Source organism: Stegodyphus dumicola, chromosome 7 (assembly GCF_044657685.1).
Source record: "Stegodyphus dumicola isolate Sdum_Otavi_A_Nest chromosome 7, ASM4465768v1".
NCBI classification, from domain to species: Eukaryota; Metazoa; Arthropoda; class Arachnida; order Araneae; family Eresidae; genus Stegodyphus; species Stegodyphus dumicola.
In genome coordinates this window covers 76,702,426-76,725,779 of record NC_140774.1, presented here as the reverse complement: position 1 = coordinate 76,725,779, position 23,354 = coordinate 76,702,426, and the positions used below count along the sequence as shown (strand labels likewise).

General features: G+C 32.3%; 2 protein-coding genes across 4 annotated transcripts in view; both read right to left on the bottom strand.

Moving 5' to 3' along the window:
* LOC118196794 (uncharacterized) overlaps positions 1-6,273 on the bottom strand; it is a 32,287-nt gene extending 26,014 nt beyond the window's left edge. Inside the window, exon 1 of the mRNA XM_035368258.2 lies at positions 6,091-6,273. Within this exon, the coding sequence (XP_035224149.1) occupies positions 6,091-6,139 (49 nt within the window). The 5' untranslated portion in view covers positions 6,140-6,273. The remainder of the gene's footprint in view (positions 1-6,090) is intronic.
* A 5,622-nt stretch (positions 6,274-11,895) lies between these two features.
* Positions 11,896-23,354, bottom strand: part of LOC118196793 (uncharacterized) — a 117,489-nt gene continuing 106,030 nt past the window's right edge. For all 3 annotated transcript variants that reach the window (XM_085820496.1, XM_085820497.1, XM_085820495.1), the window contains exons 7-9: positions 21,569-21,676; positions 14,462-14,599; positions 11,896-12,125 (exon numbers count right to left, since the gene is read on the bottom strand). In XM_085820496.1, the coding sequence (XP_085676622.1) occupies positions 12,061-12,125; positions 14,462-14,599; positions 21,569-21,676 (311 nt within the window). In that variant the 3' untranslated portion in view covers positions 11,896-12,060. The remainder of the gene's footprint in view (positions 12,126-14,461; positions 14,600-21,568; positions 21,677-23,354) is intronic.

Genomic DNA, 23,354 nt, shown 5'->3' with positions numbered 1-23,354 from the left:
ATAATCCATTAAATTTAATACTGACAGCTTCTTCTGAAAAAAAAATCTGTGATTTAGTGTCGGTAACTTTCAGTGAAAGAAAATACAAGGAGAAGGATCCCTTTCCATTGAAGGAAACTCTCTTGCAATTTGCTCGTGATAGTTCTCATAGAAAGAATAGTATTAACAGAAAATATTTAAAAGTATTAGTAGGAAGTAACTTAAAGAGACAGATTATTATTATTTTGAATTAATGTGGGTTATTATATATTAATATATTTTAACGAATATCATGTTTTTATGATTTTACTTGGTTTTATATTTTATTCATTCGTTGAATTTTTATCATATATTTATCCTAGCAGTTGTTTTAATCACCAGTTCAGTGGTTTTTAATTATGCGATTGTAATTAAACAGAAATGATGTAACTTGTGTTCGGCGCAACATAATCGTTTTTGAATTTGTAAGAATAGACGACCGTTTTTTAGCAAGCTGTTCTCCAAATAGTTGTTTGCCCACAGAATTTGCATTGCAATTAAAGTTCTGAACCCTGAATTTTGAACTGCTCTAACTGCAAACAAATATTTTGAAAAATTAGCAGAAAATATTTGCTATCGGAAAATTTAAGTTCATAGTGCTATTAAAGCATTCATATAATACCGTAAGAAAACAAATTGTTTTGACATTAAGTAATTTAATGTTACTTTAAATTAACTGAAATCAGACTTATAAAATATGATGTGTACACCACATGACTTCTTTGTACGGAATATTAAATTATAAGAGGTTTTAGTTGCATTTCATTTAAACTTATTGGGTTGAATTAAATTTATTTCGTCAATAGAGCATAAACCACAATAGAATAAATGCGCTCTTTAATATTCACTTTATTTGTTTACCATAGCGACAGTCTGGTCCTAAGTTCACTTAACAGCGTTAAATTTCATTCATTTTTTAACTCAAAATGCACAAAATTTATATGATCTTAAGAATTACCTAATCGTTGTTACATATTATATTCAAATGCTATAATAAATCTAAAACGATGTATAAAAGAAATTAAGCAAATAACAACAACAAAAAAGAAAGAGTTTTTCACAGACGATTCAGTATTTCTCATTCAATTAATTCAGTTTCACTTCGCGACAAGCCAAAAATACATAAAAACTCAAAATATCTATATTGAAAATTATGAAGTAAATCTTAAACACTTATTTCCTCGAATGGATTAAGCATGCTTTAATTTGCGATAATAAAAGAAGGCGTTATATTTGTTTTTGCGAAGCTTACTTTCTCTAGATTGGCAGCAAATCTACTATTCTGCTGTTTCAAATGTAAACAAACATTGCCGCCATTGAAAAAATAATTGGGCTTAGCGGCACTTAAAGAACTTTTAAATTTTAATAATTCTAAAAATATTGCATACAGATTTACTAAAGGCAAAAAAAAAAAAAAAAAAAAAAAAAACTTAACCGAAGATAAGAACAACATAATTCAATCATTCTAAAGCAAAAAGTGCACAATTTACAAACATATAAGAATAAAGAAACTGAGATTACTGAGCCGAGTAACATATATACATATATTTATATACTTTTGGTACTGCCGATTGCAACCAAAATACGAGAATCTACATGCTAATAGCAATCCTACATACAAAATTTCAATGTTCTGAGGCTACTCGTTTTTGAGCTCTGCGAGATACGTACGTACGCACAGACGCCATGAAAATTTCTTTTCAGAATTCGTTTTAAATCAATTTTATAATTTTTTGGGGGGAAAATGAGTCCTTTATTCTGTCCTTACGTACGGATGTCACGCAAAAATATCGTTAAATTGCATTCAATAGCGGTCAAAATGAATATTTTCGTTGAAATATAATGCCTATAAATATAAAGTTTTTCGCGATTATAATACTTCCTCTTTACTTCGTACAAGGAAGTAAAAATGAGTAAACGAAAGCTGTAAAATATCTGTTAATGGGCGATATTACAAAATGTTAAATAATAACATAAGATAAAAAAATGCTTGCAAAGGATTCTAAAAATACTTTTTGGTATAAAAAAAGATAAATTTAATCTAAGTTATTTTTAATTAAATGTAATTCAAAAGTAAAAATTGAATACAATTATAAATGCGTTTTGCATTACAAATACTCTATGCTAAAATGTAGTAATATTTAATAAAACAAATAATGAATATACATACCAAAAATCACGCAATTATGTCAGCAAAAAAAATAGTTATCTTACGAGAAGATAAGACTTTGAAAATATTTAAATAAAGCATTTTGTATTACTATAAATACTTTAGCTAACTTTCAAACGGAACTCCTTCAGTTAGTGTAACCAGTCTATTTTACTGCTGAACTACCGGAGCCAGCAGCTTCCTTCGTACAGTTCTGCAAAGAGATTTCATTGCTATTTTCACTTTCAATGAAATAAGACTAGTCGTGCCTTTTATACAGTTATATATGAAAATTAAGGTATAAGATGTGTCTCCTTTACCATGCAGTAAAGCCTTGCCGAAGTGAACTTTGTTTTTAACTGATGTAATGCAGAAAAAGAATATCAAATTAATAAATAAAAAATTAAGTCACCTCCAGCTCTATTAATCAATTCCATTAAGTTATTTTTTTCAGATGTAACTATATATTTTATAATAAAAAAGTATCTCGATGTACTGAATGCACTAACAGCGATCTGAGAAATAAATCTGTGTTCAGAATTTACGTTCTTTGATGGTTTAGTTTCGTCAAAATTTGCATTGCACTGAAAAGATCAACTTCACTTTCTCAAACTTCAAAACGAAACATCAAACAATTCAAGAAAGTTACAAAAATATTTTTATTGTAAATTCCAATGAATTTTACTACGTTATAAAAAAAAAAGATATTTATCTGTGGCTAATAATAATAGATATTTATCTGTGGCTGCGTGTCCTGAATAATCTTTCAGAAGACTATTTCTGAAACTGTGACTATACAATTGCAATCAATTATGACACAACATGAGGAGTTTCTCTCTATGTTATGAGAGTTTTAAAAAAGTGAAAATTGTAGTTCCCCCTTCTGTCTCTCTCTTTTTTTTTTTTTTTTTTTTTTTTTTTTTTTTAAGAAATATCCATGTGCCTCAGCAATAATACTATTACTTTTCATTCGGCATTCAAACGTAATTCATGTTATGCCCATTCAGTAATCTGACAATTATATCAAAAATTAAAGAAGGAAAGCAAACGAAAATTTAGCGCTTTTTACTTCCTTGTACGAAGTAAAAAGGAAGTATTGTAATCGCGAAAAGTTTCAAGCAGCATATTTCAACGAAAATATCCATTTTGACCGCTATCGAATACAATTTAACGATGTTTTTGCGTGATATCTGTACGTAAGGACAGAATAAAATACTCTTTTCCTTCAAAAAAATTATAAAACTGCTTTAAAATTAATTCTGAAGAGAATTTTTCGTGGCGTCTTTACGAACGTATGAGCGTACGTACGTACGTATCTCGCATAACTCAAAAACGAGTAGCATCAGGACGTTGAAATTTTATATATAGGACTACTATAACATGTAGATGTGCACCTCGTATTTTGGTTGCAATCGGCCGCATCAAACGTATGTAAATATATATATATATATATATATATCCACTCTGTTACCCGGCTCAGTGATCTCAGTTTCTTTACTCTTATATGTTTGTAAATTGTGCATTTTTTGCTTTAAAAATGATTATATTATGTTGTTTTTATCTTCCGGTTAAGGTTTTTATGCCTTTAGTAAATCTGTATGCAATATTTTTAGAATTATCAACAATTTTAAAGTTGTTTAAGTGCCGCTAAGTCTTTTTTTAATGGCGACCATTGATGTTTACATTTGAAACAAGAGGCTAGTGGATTTGTTGCCAATCTAGAGAAACTTAGCTTCGCAACAACAAAGATAAGGCATTCATTTATTATTGCCAATTAAATCATGCTTAATTCTTTCTGGAATTTTTTCGAGGAAATAAGAGTTTAAGATTTACTTCGTAATTTTTAATATAGATATTTGAGTTTTTATGTATTTTTGCCTTCTCGCGAAGTGAGAAATGAATTAATTAAATGAGAAATACTCAGTCGTCTGTGAAAAACTGTTTCTTTTTTGTTTTGTTTGCTTAATTTCTTTTATACATCAATCTAGCTTTATTATAGTATTTGAATAGAATATGGGGCATCGATTAGATAATTCTATTCTTTAAATGATATAAATTTTGTGCATTATGAGTTATAAAATGAACGAAATATATAAGTTAACTGTTATATAATTATTGGATTATATAACAGTTTACTTAGTTTCCGTTATATAATTATTATATAAATTAACTGTTATATAATTATTAATACTGTTAAGTGAATCTAGCGCCAGAGTGTCGCTATGGTAAACAAATATTAGAGTGAATTTTAAAGAATGCATTTATTCTATTGCGGTTTATGCGCTGTCGGCGAAGTAGATTTAATTCAATCCAATAAGTTTAAATGAAATGCAACAAAAAATTAGTATAATTTAATATTCCGTACAAGGAAGTCATGTGGTGTACACATCAGATTTTTTTAATTATCAATTCGCATTATTTTCTTTGCGTGAAGAAAATGAAAATAAAAAGATTAAGATTAAAAATCGGAAATTTAATTCCTACAAAATGTACGCAAAGGTATGTGAAAGAAATGGGAATTAAATATCAGTCATTATAAATTTTTTAAATGCATATTTTACTGTATACTGGAAATAAAATAAGCTATAAAATTATTGCTAAGAAAATGACAAGGAAGAAAAATTACATTTACAGTACGATATGCTATTTACTAACATTTGAATTAATTGCCCTGTTCGTAATACGAATAAAATGTATATTACTAGCATCAAAATTGGAAGAGAAAACATAAAACAGAATAGATATTATATAAATTGCTATTAATTAAAAATCAGAAACTGAAGCGTTATCGCAATGAATCTGTGTATATTTTATGGAAATTAAAGATAAAATTGATTCATGTTTACTTAATTTTATGCACTTATGAAACATACTCGAGTTCTTTTTCTGCATATCTTGGTTATAAGGCTCGTATAAATTTTGAAATTTTCACAAATCTGTACAAATTTTTCAAATTATTTTACGCAAAAAGATCCCCAATGTATTAATAAACGACCTTCGCAGTTCAAATAAGCTTTGTTAAAGATTTGACTGTCAAAGTAAATAAATAACTTTAATTCTAATTTTAAAGCTAAAAATATCAAGGAAATACAATGCAGTGATAATTTACAAAGAAACTAATTTAAGAACTGCATATCTGTAGCCTTTTGGATATAAAATGTCTTCTAGCAAAACTACTAGATAACTGTTATAAATAATGCTTAATTACATTATAACTATTTCCGATTTTATTTTGGGTAAACTTTGCATTCTTTATTAATTTGCCCCTTTTTAATATTTTATTTTATCTAATTTTAGGCAATAAAATTTCTTCTGCTACTAATAATGATAGTATCTTTTGATTACCAATACTCAGTACCTTAAATGGAGCAAAAAGTTGTAGAGTCATTAGGTAAATTGGAAGAAAAGATAAAAAAGATAAAAATATGCAACCTCCTTCACCGGGAATCGAACCACGGACCTCTGAAATACCGGCTCAGTGTGCAGAACCACTACACTACGAAGGCACGATAGGAAAGTGGGAGAAATACCTTGCATACTCCCCTTTTTAAAGGGCGACTAGGGTTTTAGGGGACCTAGTCGCCAAATCCTGGGTGCGGAGAATCATCATCCACAACCCTTTTAGTTTGGGCGCCACTTGTAGAGTCATTAGGTTAATTGGAAGCAGAAAAGATGAAAAATATGCAGTCGCCTTCGCCGGGAATCGAACCACGGATCTCTGAAGTACCGGCTCAGTGTGCAGAACCACTACACCACGAAGGCACGCTAGGAAGTGGGAGAAATACCTTATAAAGTGATAAATTGATCAGTGCTTGACTATTTTAAGAAGATTTTGATTAACCTGTCTTTCAAAAAATATTCTTGTAAAAAGCTACAGTATTTTAATTAACGAACATTTTAATAAATAAAGGTTTTACTCTTACCATGAGCTGCCTTCAAGCCAGAAATAAAAAGAACGGTTAACAAAAACATTTTCAATTTCCCCAACTAATACTGCTAGTTTAAACTTTCACTAAGAGTTATCAACAGGTTAAAATTATGATATTGTCTAGCTGCGGCTGTTTATATACTTGTTTAAATTTCTATATTTATTTGTCAAACATATTATCATTCTTTAAGATACTGCCCAGCTGTCGTAATTTATATGTGAAACAAAGGATGTTAGCTATTACATTTAGACATCAGTTCAAAGAATATTTGCCAATTTCCATTTGAAATATTTCACTTCATTTTTCATGACTCACGGGATATTTGTCATATTGCATACTGAAAGGATTTCACTTTCACAAGTTAATTCGATAGCTGCTTCCTGTAAGTGCTTCCTATTTAAAAGAAGTGCTGATTCACTGCGCATGATATCGATTACAAACAACTTTTTTTCTTCTAACGTCTTGGCTAAATGATAAGACTTCGTATTTGTTTTTAATGCTTGGAACTTTCCAGTCATGTAATCTCTTAAGAAACCTTTTTGGGCGACCGTTAAGATCTGAAACCTTTCAGATTTTTTTTAGTAGAAGTGAGATGAAAAACAGATTCACTGCTTCAGCAATAAGAAGGCATATCGTTGATTATAACCAATTCCCTATTCTTTAAAAGTTTCTTTCCAATTTAGTAGCTCTGTAGAGACGTTAGGTTATTTCGAAGCAGGATTCATGAAAAATGAGCAGCGACCTCGCTGAGAATCGAGCCACGGACCTCTGGAATACGGGCCCAGTGTGCTGACCACTACACTACGAAGGCATGCTAAGAAGGCGGGAGAAATATCTTATATACTCCCACTTTTAAAGGGCGACTGGGGTTTTTAGGGGGACCCAGTGACCAAATCCTGGATGTGGAGAATCATCATCCTTCACCCTTTGTAGTTCGGGCGCCAGTGTAGAGACATTACGTTATTTCGAAGCAGGAATCATGAAACATGAGCAATGCCCTTGCCGCGAATCGAACCACGGACTTCTGGAAGGCGTACCCAGCGTGCAAACCACCACACTACGAAGGCAGGAGAAATACCTTATAGCTCATGGTGAGCTTCGGCTCATATTGTACTTCTTGAGTTATTTCACAGATGAAACACTGCTAACGTTGTAGAGACATCAAGTTAATTTGGAAAGTCGGAGAGATGAAAAATTAGCAACCGCTTTCGCCAAGAATCGAACCACGGACCTCTAGAATACCGTCCAGCGTGCAGAACCACTACACAACGAAGGCACGCTAGGAAAGTGGAGAAATACCTTATAACGTCTATAATTGTCAACGCGTTCAGAATGTATTGTTTCACAAACAATAAGTGACCGTAAAAGGTCAATAAAATGAATTCTCTTTTGACAGTCCGAAACTACGTAGAGCGAAAATTACGAGCAATATAATTAACGTTTTAGAATATAAAATATTGCCTCATCTGCACGATTCTCATTAAAGTTTTCCAAGTGATTATTATCCATTACTTGCTCTGGAAATCTACACATAAGAGAAGGTTTCGGATATAAATTCAGAGGAGTCCAATTAAGACATTTTAAAGAAACAGATGATATGAGCTTACTTCTCGCTGGGAAAAGATTCTAGACTCTCATGGTCCCTATTAAGAAGAGTAAGATTAGTTCTGAAATAAGCACTTGATTTTTTTTTAATTTTCATAGAAAAAGCGGCAAATTTTTTATTACCCAATAATTTGGCAAAGGTTTTTTTTTTTTTTTTTTTTTTTTTTTGTTTGTTTGGTCGAATTTACGTTCTGTAATGTATTGAAAATGTTTATAATTATTAAACGCGTACATAGTTCTTGTAATATGTGTACGTAACTGTAAGAGAAGTTTTAAATATTTTTAAAATTTGAGTATTGCATTTGTGTAGCTAAAGGGTGTCCCAAAATTTACGCAAGATTTTAATTCAGTATAAAAGAGAGTTTTTAGTCTTTAGATATTTATTTTTTAAGTGAATTATAAAGTACATAGTATAGGGTTATTTATGGAATAACACATCGGGCAAATGGCTTCCACGGCTTTGCTGGCACATACGCACCCTTTTGTAGAAACTTTTCATGACCTTTCTGCATAATTGTTGCTGAATTTCTTTGATGCAGCGTTTAATTTCCTCTTGTAATGCACGTGTGGTTGTGGGATTGTTGACATAGATTTTTGACTTCAAATAACCCCATAAGAAGAAATCTAATGGTGTTAAATCACATGATCTAGGGGGGCCAATTCTGATCACCGAAACGAGAGATTACCCGATCAGGAAATGTCTCATGCAGTAATTGAATTGTTTCATTGGCTGTATGGCATGTGGCACCGTCTTGTTGAAACCACATATTGGCCACATCATTGTCATCCAATTTCGGCAGAAAGATCTGTGTTGATATGTCGCGATATCGAGCACCATTAACAGTTGCTGCTTGACCAGCCTCATTCTTAAAAAAAGTGTGGTCTGATGATGCCTCCTATCCAAAATCCTGCCCCCCCCAAAAAAAAACAGTGACACGTTGTGAGTGCATTTGTTTTTCGCTAATCACACGTGGGTTCTCCGAACCCCACACACGACAATTTTGGTGATTAACAAAGCCATCGAAATGAAAATGTGCTTCATCGCTTAGGATTATTTTGCTCGATAAACCAGCATCCACTTTTTAATGATTAAGAATCCGTTCCACAAACTCTCTTCTCTTCTCATGGTCATTAGGCTTCAGTAGTTGTGTTAATTGAATTTTGTAAGCATGAAGACACAGATCTTTTGTGAGTATACGCTGTAGAGAGCTTCTTGAAATTTGCAGTTCTTGTCCACGACGCCGAATTGATGTTCCTGAGTTTTCATCAACACTCTCACACACTACTTCAATATTGACATTTGAACGGCTTGGTTTTGAACGACCGGTGTGTTTAGCGTCTCCAACTGATCCAATCTCCACGAATTTTTCAATTAATCTTTTCACAGTTGGCGACGTTAAAACTCTATTTTATTTTGTATAAAATTTTCGAGCTGCGGCCGCCAAACTTTCATTATTTTTAAAATATTGTTTAATAATGAAGACACATTGTTGTATCGTATAACGCTCCATTTTCACCAACCCTAAACTCTCGGCTTTCAAACTGTTCTTTTTTCAGGGTTGCCAACAACTTAATGCAAAAATGGCGCCAAATTCACATCTTGCGTTAATTTTGGGACACCCTTTACAAAAGGAAAGAATTTTTGCCATTAGTCGAACTATGATTTAGTTTCCATCCTCTATTTTTCTGCTAATGCAATCAAGGAATACTAGTTGTAATTATATAGAATACGGATATTTAAAAAAAGCAATCCATTTGCTGTATGAATAATTTTGTTTCCTTGACATACCCTCATTATTTTTACTGTTAGAAAACATATGAAGATATAAATCATTCTCAGATTGTTTTCTAGGTATTTGTTCAAGAATTACTACTCAAGAGCATATTAAATCTCCATTGTGATTAAGTACTTTAGTTCAGAAATATAACCATTATTTCTGCTAGTTACTATCACGCTTTTTATCTTAATTAGCTATAGGAACGATTAAATAAAAAATAATATCCGTTAATTTTCTTTATGTTGACAAAATAAAAAATAGAAAAGTAAAACCAGGCGGATAAAAATAAGTACAGGAATGAAGTGGATTTTCCATGATTTCAGGTAATTCTACAATCAGAAACCGGAAGTTTCTGGTCTAGACGCCTGGGGATAAATGTTCATGAGAGAGGTAGTGGTTTTTCATTCAATTCTATTAACCACAAAAGTTATTACGCATCATTCTACATGTTTAAATTCTTTTTAAATAAATGTCTCAATATACAAATTTTTTAAATATTTACTGACATTTAAATCACCTAGTTTATCTATCAGAACACTTATCACTTAGAGTTCAATATGAGAAGGTTTTTGAGCATAACTTTACAGTAATCTATAAAACTATCAATTTTAAACAAAACTGCGTTCATGGGTACTCTTTTATATGATACCTTATAAAATTTACCCAACTCTTGCGAGAAACACGGCGAATAATGTCGTGAAGGATCACGAGCATTTAAATCGCCGAAAACTCTTCGTGGGCTTATATTCACTGCACATTCGCATAGTTCATTACACATGTGCACGTTTAAACTTACGTATTCCCCTCTGAATATTTACATAATTCTTCGGTGGCATAATTATTACTTTTGGTTCAAACGTTTCGTAAAAAATAGGTATAATTTGCAGATTCGCTATTTTTTTTTATCCTTAATTCCTTTTAAATGTTATATGATGTTTTAAGGCAGCGATCTCCATTGATAGCGTACCCCTAAGACGAAAATAATTATAGTCAAATACCGAAAATCCGTCGACCTGAAATCCGCGTTGCCTCTCAAAATATAAACATTCAGTTTATAGGTTCCGGAAACCGCAACATTGAGCGCGAAATATCGAAGAAAAAATACTTACCGAATAATGACGTCATAATTACGAAATAATAATGAGTCATAACGTAAATACCAAATTATTGACATAATAGTTTAAAAAATATGATAACAGTTTTTTTTTCCTTCTAATCTCTGCATCCAGGTAAAAAAGCACACGATTCACTCAACTCTTCTTTCAAGTTCACGATTCACGTTTTTGTATTTTCTGAGCTTTGTTATTTTCACGAGATTGTTTAGAGCTGCCTTTTTTTATCCTGATATTTTGTGGATAAATTAAGAATATTTTTAATTTCAGCCCTTTTTAATAGTACAATAACAGATAAGCACTCATGATTTTACTGCTTGCAATGTTGAAAAACGTAAACACGTTGCATTGAAGATAACTCAAAAAGTGCAAATTCTGCAAAAGATGGAAGCAGGTGCTACTCCTCGATTTATAGCAGAATGGTATGGAATTGCGACACGATTGTGTATGATATACGGAAAAATAAAGAAAAGCTGTTGAAATTTTATAGCAGCAGTGATTCTAACACCGGAATCCGAAACCGGAAATCTTTGCATTAGGCGAAATCGGCAAACCTCGATGCTGCGTACATATAATACAAAGAATAATATAATCAATTTATATATGTAAAAATAATTTAATGCATATAATAAATTATTTCAATAATGTATATAATAATTTAATTAAATGTATCTAATACGCCTTATTTATTTTGCACTTTTAGTCCGAATATTATGCTTTATCTGTCCTGAAATCCTAAAATCCGCACGACCTCTGGTCCCAAGCTTTGCGGATTTCTGGACTTCTACTGTATAAATTTTACCGCACATAACATTATATAATGAAATATAATGCAATGCAATGTAATATAATACAAGTATAATGTAATGCAATACAAATATAATTAATTAATGTAACATAATGTAATATAATATAATTTAAAATAGTGTAATATAACGAGGTGCAATATAATTTAATATATAATCTAAAATAATATAATGTAACGTAATATTATGCACTTTAAAGTAAGTTTTAAGTATATGCATGCGCTTTAAAGGCGGTGCATTTATGAAGCTCAGCTTCCCAGACGCTAGTGAAACCAGACGCAGCGACCAGTGAGAGAATCTCTCACTCATGTAATACACAGTCATACAACTCGCAAGTGAACGTGAGTCTACTTCATTGGCGTATCCCAAAGTACCCTTTCACGTACTTCTTAGGGTATGCGTACCCCACTCTGGAGACCACTATTCTAGGGCATAAAATAATGAATCTTCCAGCTGCACACCAGTGGATCTCCGCATGTAAAACATTAAGAACTTGCATCATGGAAAAAATTAAACTTTTATTGCAACATAAATTATTTATAAAGCATAGTTAATATTTTAGTACTTCTACACGTATAAAATCATCCTGTTAATATTCTTTAAAACAAATAATACACGTGTAAAGTCTTCTAGAAAACATAAGCATTGGTTTTTATTGACAATTCAAAACACTGATCTGAAAAAATTCTTGATTTTCTCCAAAAGGGATTCTTCTTTCAGTGCTGAGCCTGCAAGAATAAAATAAAACAAAATGAAACATTATATGCTGTAACCCATGCGTTCTACATTTTGAAACTTCTAGGCTCTTTTGCTCGGCAAAGCTAAGCAGCCTAGAAGCTTAACAAAGAAAGCAAATCCGATAAAAATGCACCAAGGCCATATATAAAGTTATTTATTACCGATCACATTATAACCTATGTTATTACATTTGATAAAGTTTAATTAATTTTAATCTGAAAGATGTTTATAAGGCAAAATCCATATGGACGTTTCCAATGTGAATAATTAGCCTGTTTTTACTTTTTATGCTTCATATGAGAAAAAAATTGCTAACATATGAATATGGTTTCAAAAAAGACATCATGGCTATAAAATGCCATAATGAATTATGAATTTTTAAGTATAAAAGGTGAGATATTATAATTTTTTTTTGGTGAGGAAGTACAATTTTTACAAGTCCACTTAAATAAATTTTCCTTATGTTACATGTTTGATTACAGCTCTTTACACCCAATTCGCAAGTTTTCTGGTAAATTTGAGTCAAATGAAAATGAAGGAGCAATTACTGAAATTTAAACTGTTTCTTATGAATTTTAAATATGTTTTGAAGATTATCCGATAAAATGGGAATCACTGCCATATGGTTTTAACTTGATGCTAGGCGTTTGTGCCGTATGATGCTGGGTAACAAACACACTGTGGGAGCAGACGTTTCCCTCTGTAACGTCTGACGCATACTCTTCCATTATTGTACTCCAGATTGAAGCGAGATTCATTTCTTACCACGCACTGTGTTGTCGTGCCCATTGAAGTTGGAGGCGTCTGTGATTCAGCGACAGGGAAATTCTCCAACCGTGGAGCTAGACAGCAGAACAGCTGTAGCCGTGCTCCAACGTTGTGCTAACATACGAGAGGATGCTGCACAATCTGCCATAGCCATGCGGATGAGGTGTCTGTCGTCCTGTGCCACACTGCTGTTACGTGCCCCATTGCCAGGATTTCGCCTTGTTTGGTTCTCCTCTGTTCATTTCTTCCAAATCTGCATAACTGCTGTGGCATTATACTGCGCGCGGGCTGCAACTGCTCGGTGCGAAAGTCCACCCTCTCGGATACCCGACGATGCGGCCTCGTTCGAATTCCGTTAGTTATTGGTATGACACTTTCCGCTGTTGGCAAATAATATTGACCACTAATTAAACGTTCACCGCAGATAGAGGACGAGAAACAGATTTCAACGCAACTTTACATGTTTTCTATACATGGAACAATTCACATTCCACGCATGTGCAATCGCTTTGCCTTTAAACCTTCAAGTTTAAATCTTCAAAAGGCCCATACTCTCCATAAATATTTGCAAATTAGCTATTGTTGATAAAAAGACAGAGAGAGAGAAGAACGAAAAAAGCATGCTGATATTTTTATTTCTTGCTGCTGAAACTGAAATCCAGTTTTTATCTGAGGTCGCTTAAATTAAAGCTGTGTTTATGGATGGTAAAATTGTAGAATCTGCCTGATGTAATTAGTAGAATTAAGTTCATCAAACCTGAGCTACAAAAGCTTAAACTGAAAGCCCCTATGTTAAGCGTGTCTTTCAAGAACATACTTACCTACAGGCGTGCGTGTCTCTATAGGGCGTTTTTAAGTTCAGCATTATGCAGATCATAGGATGTCACTATTCTGCGAGATTACTGTGGTTGCCAATTTCTACAACTTCTGTTAGGTCACTGTAAGTACATTATGTAATCCTCATACATCTCTGATCTGATAGCAAAAAAATTTTATTTGTATCGTTTAAAAAGCTGCGCTTTACGCAGAGAAGATAATAACATTTAGTAGCACCACCGAGAAAATATTACTGATATTTAAAGTAGGGTTAAGACTACTGTAACTGAACTTTTGCTATCAGAGTGGTAGTAAATATTGTGCATTTGTATTAGGAACAAGAGGTAGCTTTCTAAACAGACTCGTTAAAATTTCTTACGATACTTTTGGCTTAAAGAACAACCTGTATATTGTAAAACGTATAATATTTTGGTTCTTTTTTTGTTTGTTTGTTTACGGATGCAAGGCTAAAAAGCTGTTATTTTGGGATTTTATACCACATTTATGTTTATTCGCGAAGTTAAACATTAAAGCTTATATCTTGCCAGAGTTAAATTAGATCTAGCTAGAGAATTAGTGAGTAACAGAGAGAAAGAGAGAAAACTAGATTTTATATTATACCTTACATATTTCCTCTGACAATTCATAAACGATATTTCACTAAAATTTAATAACTACTAGATTCAGCGAAGAATGCGTACTAATAACTATTAGATTCAACGAAGATTAATTATAACTTTACCTTCATTTTTACCAGCATGACTGTAATGATCTACTCCGAAATGGACGAGGTGACGGGGATTCTGACAATCCTTTCTAAATTCATGTGTCAGCCATGAGGTTTCCAGTTTCTTTTCTGTGCCACTATCATAGAGATGACCTGGAAGTTGAAAATATTTTCACAATCAAAGCAAATAGTAATAATGGCATTTTAATGCAAATTATTGAGTTGGTGCATTTAAAATGGCTGTATTAAGCAATACTGGAAACGATCTCCGAATACATGTAGGAAATAACGACCATGTAGGAAATGACAACCTGTGTTTTGATCAGCATGTAATTGAAAAGCATGGTTGGCTGTGAGTTAAGTATTTTGTTGAAACGAGCCGTCAAAACTATAGACTTTTCACAGCAAAAGTTGATTTTCCTGGAATTCAAACTGGGTTATTCCGCTATAGACAAAATTACCAAAGTCTTTGTACCATATACAGCTACTGATTGCACCATTCATCGCTGATTTTCAAAGTTTCGTGCAAGTGACTTGTAGCTGTAAGATGCATCTTGTGAACGGATCGCAATCTTTTCAGACGATTTCTAAGGCAAACTATAGAAGTGGACTCCTGAAAAGTACCTATATGATAGCCAAGTTTATAATTTATTTTATTATTTAATGTATGCTCAACTGATGTATTTGAACGTTCTCCATTTTCTGTCTATTTAAATGTGGTGAAAAAGTATTTGTCTAAAACTTAAAATATTTTACCTAAAGCTTGGAAACTTATGAGAGAAGTTACTTTTCTCTTTAAGCTAATGAGAAAGCCGAGTTCATAAACTTTCGAATTTTACAGAACTTTTCCCTTCGGAAAAAGTCTCTCCGTTGGAGGAGAGGTGGTAACAGCTTTAAATATTGTTATTAAAAATCTTATAATTTAAAATAAATGATTTAAATAGATGAACATTAAGGTATATTAACGGCAATGTTTGAAACGCAGGCTAGAGCCACGTGTGGCTCTCGCACGAAGTATTTTTTTTTCTTTCGAAACGAAGAATGTATTTATTATTATGCTTTTTTAATGTTAGAATACGTTTTTTCTTCTTGTTTGTATGCCGCCATTTTGAGTGTTAAATAAAACTTATTGCTGTGTTCAATCAATGGAGTTTGCTTCAAATTGCGAAAGGCCCACCAGCGGCCGAGCGGTAAAGTCGCTGAATACTGGTAGTCGGTCCGAGGTTTGAATCCCGCGAACGGGCTGGCTGCATGGGTGTTTTCGTGGTTTTCCCCATGAGTAACGTGTATACGAGCCAGTTTCCCTTATAAATTCCTCCACGAAGGCATCCCTCCCCTTAGGCAGATAGCCCTAGTGTGCTTTGTCATAATTAAATACACCAAACCAAATTGCGAAAGAAGTATCACAGTACGTTAAAGACTCTTTCTCTTCTCCGGTACTGCTGCTTTCACCGTCGACTTGTGTTATAAGATCATCCAATTCTTCATTCGTCATTTCACGATCGTCATTCTCGTCTAATTCTTTAATTTCTCTTTCTTCCATATCTGAAAATCCATTGCCGCCTATTACTTTTGCAGTTTGTACGATTTTCTTGGTTTCGTTTTTAATTAGTGGAAATGGTTTTCTTGGCTTCGTTTTGAATTAATGGAAATGGTTTAACTTCTAGCTCGTGCTAATGCCAGCAAGCATTCATTGTTCATTGTTCACTTATTTCCATGCGAGTTTAATAATTTCTATGTAGTGTCTTTCGTTGAATTACTTCCAAAATGCCATTAGTGTGTCATGCTTTCCTTCGTTCTAGTGCTTTATTTGCACAGAAACATGCCTGCCATAATAGGTTTTGAAGGTTTTTGATTTCTTGATCCGTTAGTTGGATTAAGGAAGTGGTGTTCAGTGGAAGGAATAAAGCTTCAGCACTTGGATGCAATGCTGTGAGGGCTTCATAACCGTGTCCCGAAGCATCATCTAGAATGAGAAGTTCAAAGCTCAAGATTTGCTATTTTAAGTAACATATGTGACTCCTTTAATGACTAAATTTTCAAACTAATTAATTATAAGGACTATAGCAACGCGTCCGACATTCTGCAGCGCACCACACATATTTGAAATTCTCGCATTCGACAAATTAAATGGTGAAAATTAAGATAACGCGTCTACCAAACTCGCGTTCATTAAGTTCACGTTCGACAAAGGTTTATTATACTCGTAACGACTATAACAAGAAATAGTAAATCTGTTGTGCATGTGCTTAGGTGGTGCTGGCGCATTGCATGACTAGAAGTGGCGTATTAAACCTCACAGAAGAATTTTTTTCTCTATTTATAAATACACAATAACCTTATTTTTAAATTTTAGCCTTCCACTATTACTATGCATTGTAATTTCATGTTACTATGAACATTTACTGCACTATGCATGTTACCATGCTTATTAATTGTTTAACTCTGAAATGGCAAGCACCGGTAAAAGTGCGTCTCTAGATTCCCAATCAGTTATACCAAACTATAGTGTTATATTAGATGAACTTCTTACGCAATGCTTATGAACAATTCAGTGTTTTCGAATTTATATCTTTTATAAATGTTTTTAAGATAATATTTCTGTTTCATTAAGCCTTAATATAACTCTATAAATTAAAAAAAAATTTTAAATTCTTTTTGCGTTGGAGAAGCATGCCAAGATTTTTCTGTTCTTCTAATTTCTGACTGCTGAAACGTGCAATTTTTCATTGTGTTGGTTAAAAGCCCTTTTTTAATGAAGGAGAAGTTATTAAACTCTGTGTCGGAAAAATAAATCTGTAAATGTCTTGAGATAAAAGTATTAAAAGAAAAGTGAATGATATGGCTCTGTCCAAGCAAACATTTATAAAACGTATGAAAACACCTTCCAGTGATGTTAATGAAAGGCCATGTTCCTATTCATTCTTTCTTTCTTTAGTCTTGCGGAAATCCACTGAGATATGTGATATAGCACAATCATGTATTTTTATTAGAAGAATTGATAGTTTTAACATCTTTGAAGAACGTATCTGTCTTGTCTTGCTTCATGGAAAAACGAGAGCGTTAAATAAATTTCAGAAAGCGAAGTCCTGCCTAGAAAATTATCAACCAGATTCCAATAAACTCATCAGTTTTCCACTGATGGAACACCGTTAAATGGTAGGTAGAGTTTCTAGGATCATTAACTTTACCTGGAATGGTTTTAGGTTGTTCTCAATACAAGAGATATAAGAGATGAGAAAATGTAACATTAGAACGTTAAAAATAACGAGATTAGAACGTTAAAAATAAGAGGTTTATTCATAATATTTTCCGAATACTGTGACTTGTTAGGTATGGAATACGTTGATCTCTCTCTTTATTCACGAAGAGACGTGCTGGCTTTCGTGAGCAATGATCTTATACTCAAGATGAATGCAGCTGAATGCACGATCGAAAGCAGCTAACAATTTTTTTCTTAACTACAATGGAAGGTTTTCGTAACAAAAAAATTCTTTAATTAAATTAAAAATTTCATAAAAGTGTTTTATTTACTAAATGTTTATCAAAACGGTAATAATAGTACACAAACGAAAAAATTCCAATTTATATTTATTTTCGATCGGAAACTTAAAGGTTGAATCTTCAAGGAATTTCTTTTGATTATGCTCTCTAATTCAAATGTATCGATACCTAATTATTCAATTTTCAGACAGGCATTTATTTCAAACTAGCTTTTAAATGCACCGGAAAAATGCCTAAAGGGTGAACACTGAACTTTAAATTTAAAAACTGCGCAGAATTTTACTTCATCAAAAACAAACTCACAAATTTCAACAAAAAATGTATTACATATAAACAAAATTAGAATGAAATAAGCAATATCCCTTAATACAAATATTAATTATCCTAATAAATAAATTAACCAACTTCTCATTGCAAAATCTTAAGAATTCAAATGGTATAAGGAAAATTAAAAACTTTGTTTCCTAAAACAAATCATGCAAAACTTTTTATATAATTAAAATTATATATAATTAAAACATAATACTAAACAAATTACAATGAAATAAGTAATAAATCTCATATTTTCAAGAGAGAACAGTCAGCAGTCCAGTATCCAAAGCAATGAATGAAAAACTGTAGCCAAAACCGCATTTCTTAAAGAATGAAACTATCATCAGAAAGCAATAACAAATCAAAATTGTGCTTTGTGGGTGACATAATTCAAAATATACAAATCTCTTTGCCATTAGCTAATAAAGAGAGAGACAGGGGGAAAAAAGGAAATTCTTTCTGTTGTGCCTCGCCAGACACATGCGCGTCAGAATAAGGAGATTGCGATGTGAATGTTGCGTGTCCAAAAATCAAAAGAAAAAAAAAGCAGCATTTTACCTTATATTTTCAACAGTTAGCAGCCCAGTATACAAAGCATTGAATGAAAAACTGTTGCCAAAACCACATTTCTAAAAGAATGAAACTATTCAAAATGATGCGATAAAATCGAAGAGATAAAATCTGATTCGAATTTTGAAAAAATCGTTTCGAGGTGCACTGTTTCTTGTCTAGATGCACCTATATACCAAATTTCGTAGCCCTAGATCTACTAGCTTACGCGCAGTACGAACGAAAGACTCTTTCTTTTATTATATGTAGAGAAGAGATAACTCTAATATGTTGGTTTAACCCACACATACAGAAAAAATGCATGTATTTGTACCCAAATAATTACAAATTTCTTTATTTCTTACTGAAGCTTTCAGCTAAAACATCCCATGGCATTTCGATATCATTAAAATTTGCACCTTACGTAAAAGATTGTTAGAAACTACCTTTGTCACGAGTTATAGATACTCATGGATCAATCTTGTCCTTGTTAATTTTGTTGTTACTTGTTAATGACTGACTTGTTAATGCTTGACTTGTTAATTTTCAACTGCGGAAAATAAATGTTCATGTATAAATGTATCCCTAAACAAAGTGATTATTCTTATTGCAAAAATTCGTAACTGAGGGTATTTACCTTTTAGTAAGAGAAAAAAAAAAAAAAAAAGATTAATCGAATCAGTATCTTCAAATATTTAAATAAGATTTATATCACAATATAAATAAATTAGCTCCATCTGTAGATTTTCTAGAGCTTACTTACGTTCGTTTTAATGGTAATGAAAATAATGTAAAACTGGACTCAGAACATTAGAAGCTTAAATTCTTCAAATTCTTGCCATAATAAATAATTTCATAATAATTCTAATTAACTTTCAGAAAATTTATTCCCAGGCCGAGTAAAATTGCTTCAGGGGTCACATGCGGACCGTGAGACGTAACTTTCAGATTATTGTGTAGAGACATTAAGTATTTTTTTAAAGCAGGCAAGATGAAAAATTAGCAACGCCTTCGCCGGGAATCGAACCACGGACCTCTGGAATACCGGCCCAGTGTGCAGACCACCACACCACGAAGCACGCTAGGAAGGTGGAAGAATTACCTTATATACTCCACCTTGTAAAGAGCGACTGAGGTTTTTATGGAACCCAATCGCCAAATCCTGGGTGGGCAGAATCATCATCCACCATCCTTTTAGTTCGGGCTCCACTGTAGAGGCATATGATTTCTCTTGGAAGCAGGAGACTTGAAAAATAGGCAAAACCTTCGTCGGGAATCGAACCACGGAATACCGACCCAGTGTGCAGACCACTACACCACGAAGGCATGCTAGGAAGGCGGGAGAAATACCTTATAACTGTTCTAGAAGACAAGTTCTGAGTAGATTTTGGACAATGAAATACAGCGTTCATAATGAATATTTGATTCAACATATTTAATTGATAATAGTAACACCCCGAATAATCTAGACTTAAAAGTGCAGGGCAAGACAAAGTCAATTCCAATCTGAGTATATAACGTAAGTTCATTAAAAATTAAATGAAATCTTTTCGGGTTCTATTTAGAAAACAGGAATTTTCATATTTAAAATTAATGATTTCGCCGAAGAAGACGACTCCAGATTTGCATTTATAAATCCCTTTCCACAAAATGAACCAAAAATGTTGTCGATGCATATGACATATAAATGAAATTTACTCATCTCAAAACCAATTCTTTATTCTAAAATGATTATTTATTTAAATGCATTTTCATCAATCACAGATGCTGATGATTTTATTAACGTCTGAAGATCGTTGTTCTGTGAACATTTTCCAGAACTAATAAAATTTTCTCAAAGTTATATCCGTCTTTTTGAAACAACGTACACATACGAAAAAACATTTCCTTCCATGAAGATTATTAAGATTAAACTATGGTCGCAATAAGTTAATTCAAACTTCAAAAACTGTTTTATATTTTCTGTAATAAGTCCAAATATTACAAGCCTAGCAGAAACAAAGCATTTCAAAAGTCTAGTAATTAATGTCTATCTAGTCTTCAGTTGAAATCCTTTCGTTATAAAGTTAAAAGTATTTAGATTGCTGCATATGTAATGAATTATATGTATAACTAATTAAATATACCCATATGTTAAAATGGCTGAAAAGGGTGATAAATTTGCATGAGCATCTTAAAAAATGAAGAATTTTACGCATGAAATATAAGTTTGACCACACCTAGATTAGTCTTGAATTACTTTCCTTAAGCTGAAGTTTTTTTCAGAATTTCTTTCAAAAGAAAATCGATCGCATTTTTACGCGTTTCAGAACACAAAATGGAGATATTTTTCTTCAAACTTCAGATATAATTTTGAGACTAATTTTTTAATATGTGCCATATCAGTAATTTTACTCAATGGCACTATTAGAAGTTAAATAACACATATACTGCCTAGCGTAACATAAGCTAGCTGATAGCATAACATAAGGTGTGTGGTTCACTGAATACAAGCATTGCGATGTCATACATTAAATAGATTTACTCTGTGTCCAATTACCCTTGGAAAGTCCTTCATGAAAGCATTTATCCTCTCAAGCAGATAACCCTGGTGTGCTTTATCATATTGGACTAAGCTAACCAATTGGTGTTGATCATAAATAATGTACCTTTTTCAATTTTTATTTAGTTATATATATAGTTACCTTATCGCAAGCATTTAATTTTCTGACTTATTTTAACTTAAATTTAAAATTCATCGTTTTGCTAAAGACTGACCTGCCCAAACTTTAAATTTCTTAGATGTTTGAGGGGATACAAATCCAAGAGCTTCAAAATCATCACTGCCATCACTGTGTCCAATAATCTCAGAATGACAGTTGGATCCTGAAAGATGTAGAGAAAATAATAATAATATTTAAAAAAAATGAGATAAACATAAAACTATATTAAACAGAAATTAAACATAAATGACGTCCATAAAGTTATAATGTTAGAACTGAAATGCCTCTTGTCGTATTTTTAAGACTTTTCATTCAGTGCACCTAACGCTGCATACAGTATTAGATGAACTACTATACATTAGACAAATTAGCCGATTTTATTGTGAGCCCATTTAAGAGGGTTTGGGACTATACGCACAGAACACATTCCTAATTTTTACGAGGAGAAGACAGGATTATGATTAGTTTTAGGATAAGGCGCAAATGCCTCGTAAAGGGCTGCGTAAGGCCCTAGACCGACTCTAAAGACTTAAAGTATAATTTAGGCCACTTAAAGGACCTTAGCCCATGTCCAGACCTAAAGTATAATCAGGCTGTATTTACCGGATTCGAGGGCAGTCACTGATATCATTAATATACAGACTTGCAAGAAATAAATAGGTAAGATAGGAATTTGGCTAAATAGCTAAACGTAAACCTCTTACTGCATAAGCAATTTATCTGCTCATACACATTCCCTTGGCTATCGGAAGTCGTCACAAAAAGTTGAAGTTAGTTGTCATTTTGGCGATATTCCAATTTCATATTTTCTTCTTGACGTTATTTTATTTTATTGATTTATTTATTTTTCTAAATATAAACAAATGACAATGGAAGAAATATGTGACGTATTATGCAAATAATATGTTACTCAATATATACAGACGCCTTCCGCAATGCATTTAGTTTTCAAACTTCGGTCTGCGTAGCATTTATTATGAACACAAACAGTTGAGAACAAAGAGATCATTATGCTTCAAAAGTTAACTACAGTGATAGATTTTGTTTATGCTTGCGACTGGGAATATGAAACGTAGAAGACGTATAATCTTTCCAATTAAAATAGTTCATAAACAGTATTTTGGATGCTAGATTCACGACCAGGACAATGGAAATGAGTAAACAAATGAATAACTTGATTAAATAAGTAGCATGGTAATAATGGTAATTATAAGAAGAAAAATATATAAATGCATAAATAGTGACTATTACATTAAAATGAAATCTATAAAGTATGAGATTTCTGTAACTAAACAGACATAAATAAGGAAATCCCATAAAGATAATACACGAATTCATTGTTGTTTTCAAGAATAACGGTTGTAGTTAATTGATAATATTTATAGCGCAACAAACAAATAAACATAAAATAAATAATTGTTAATAAAATGTGTTTTAAATTTTTATTTATCCTATTTATGAACATCGGATAAAATAGAGATAAGAAAGTAATGTCATTAAAAATTAAATATAATGAAGTCTATAAAGTTATAATATTTGCAAATGTTCTTTTAGTCTGAAAATATATCCAGGGATATGAAGAGTTTCAAAACTAATGTAGATACATATACACATGCATGATTAAAAAAAATTATGTAAATCAAAATTCTAACTTAAATTTGCAGTAGCCCCTTAACTCTTCATTTTAATTTGGATGTTTCTCCTTTCTGCTCTAGAAATAGTAATTGTTTATGATAAAACTCTCTGGACTACTGTGTCATTTCCAGATTTTTCCATATCATTTGACTCTTGCATAACACTGCTAACATTTCCTGAGGTGAAACTGAACCAGTCAATAATAC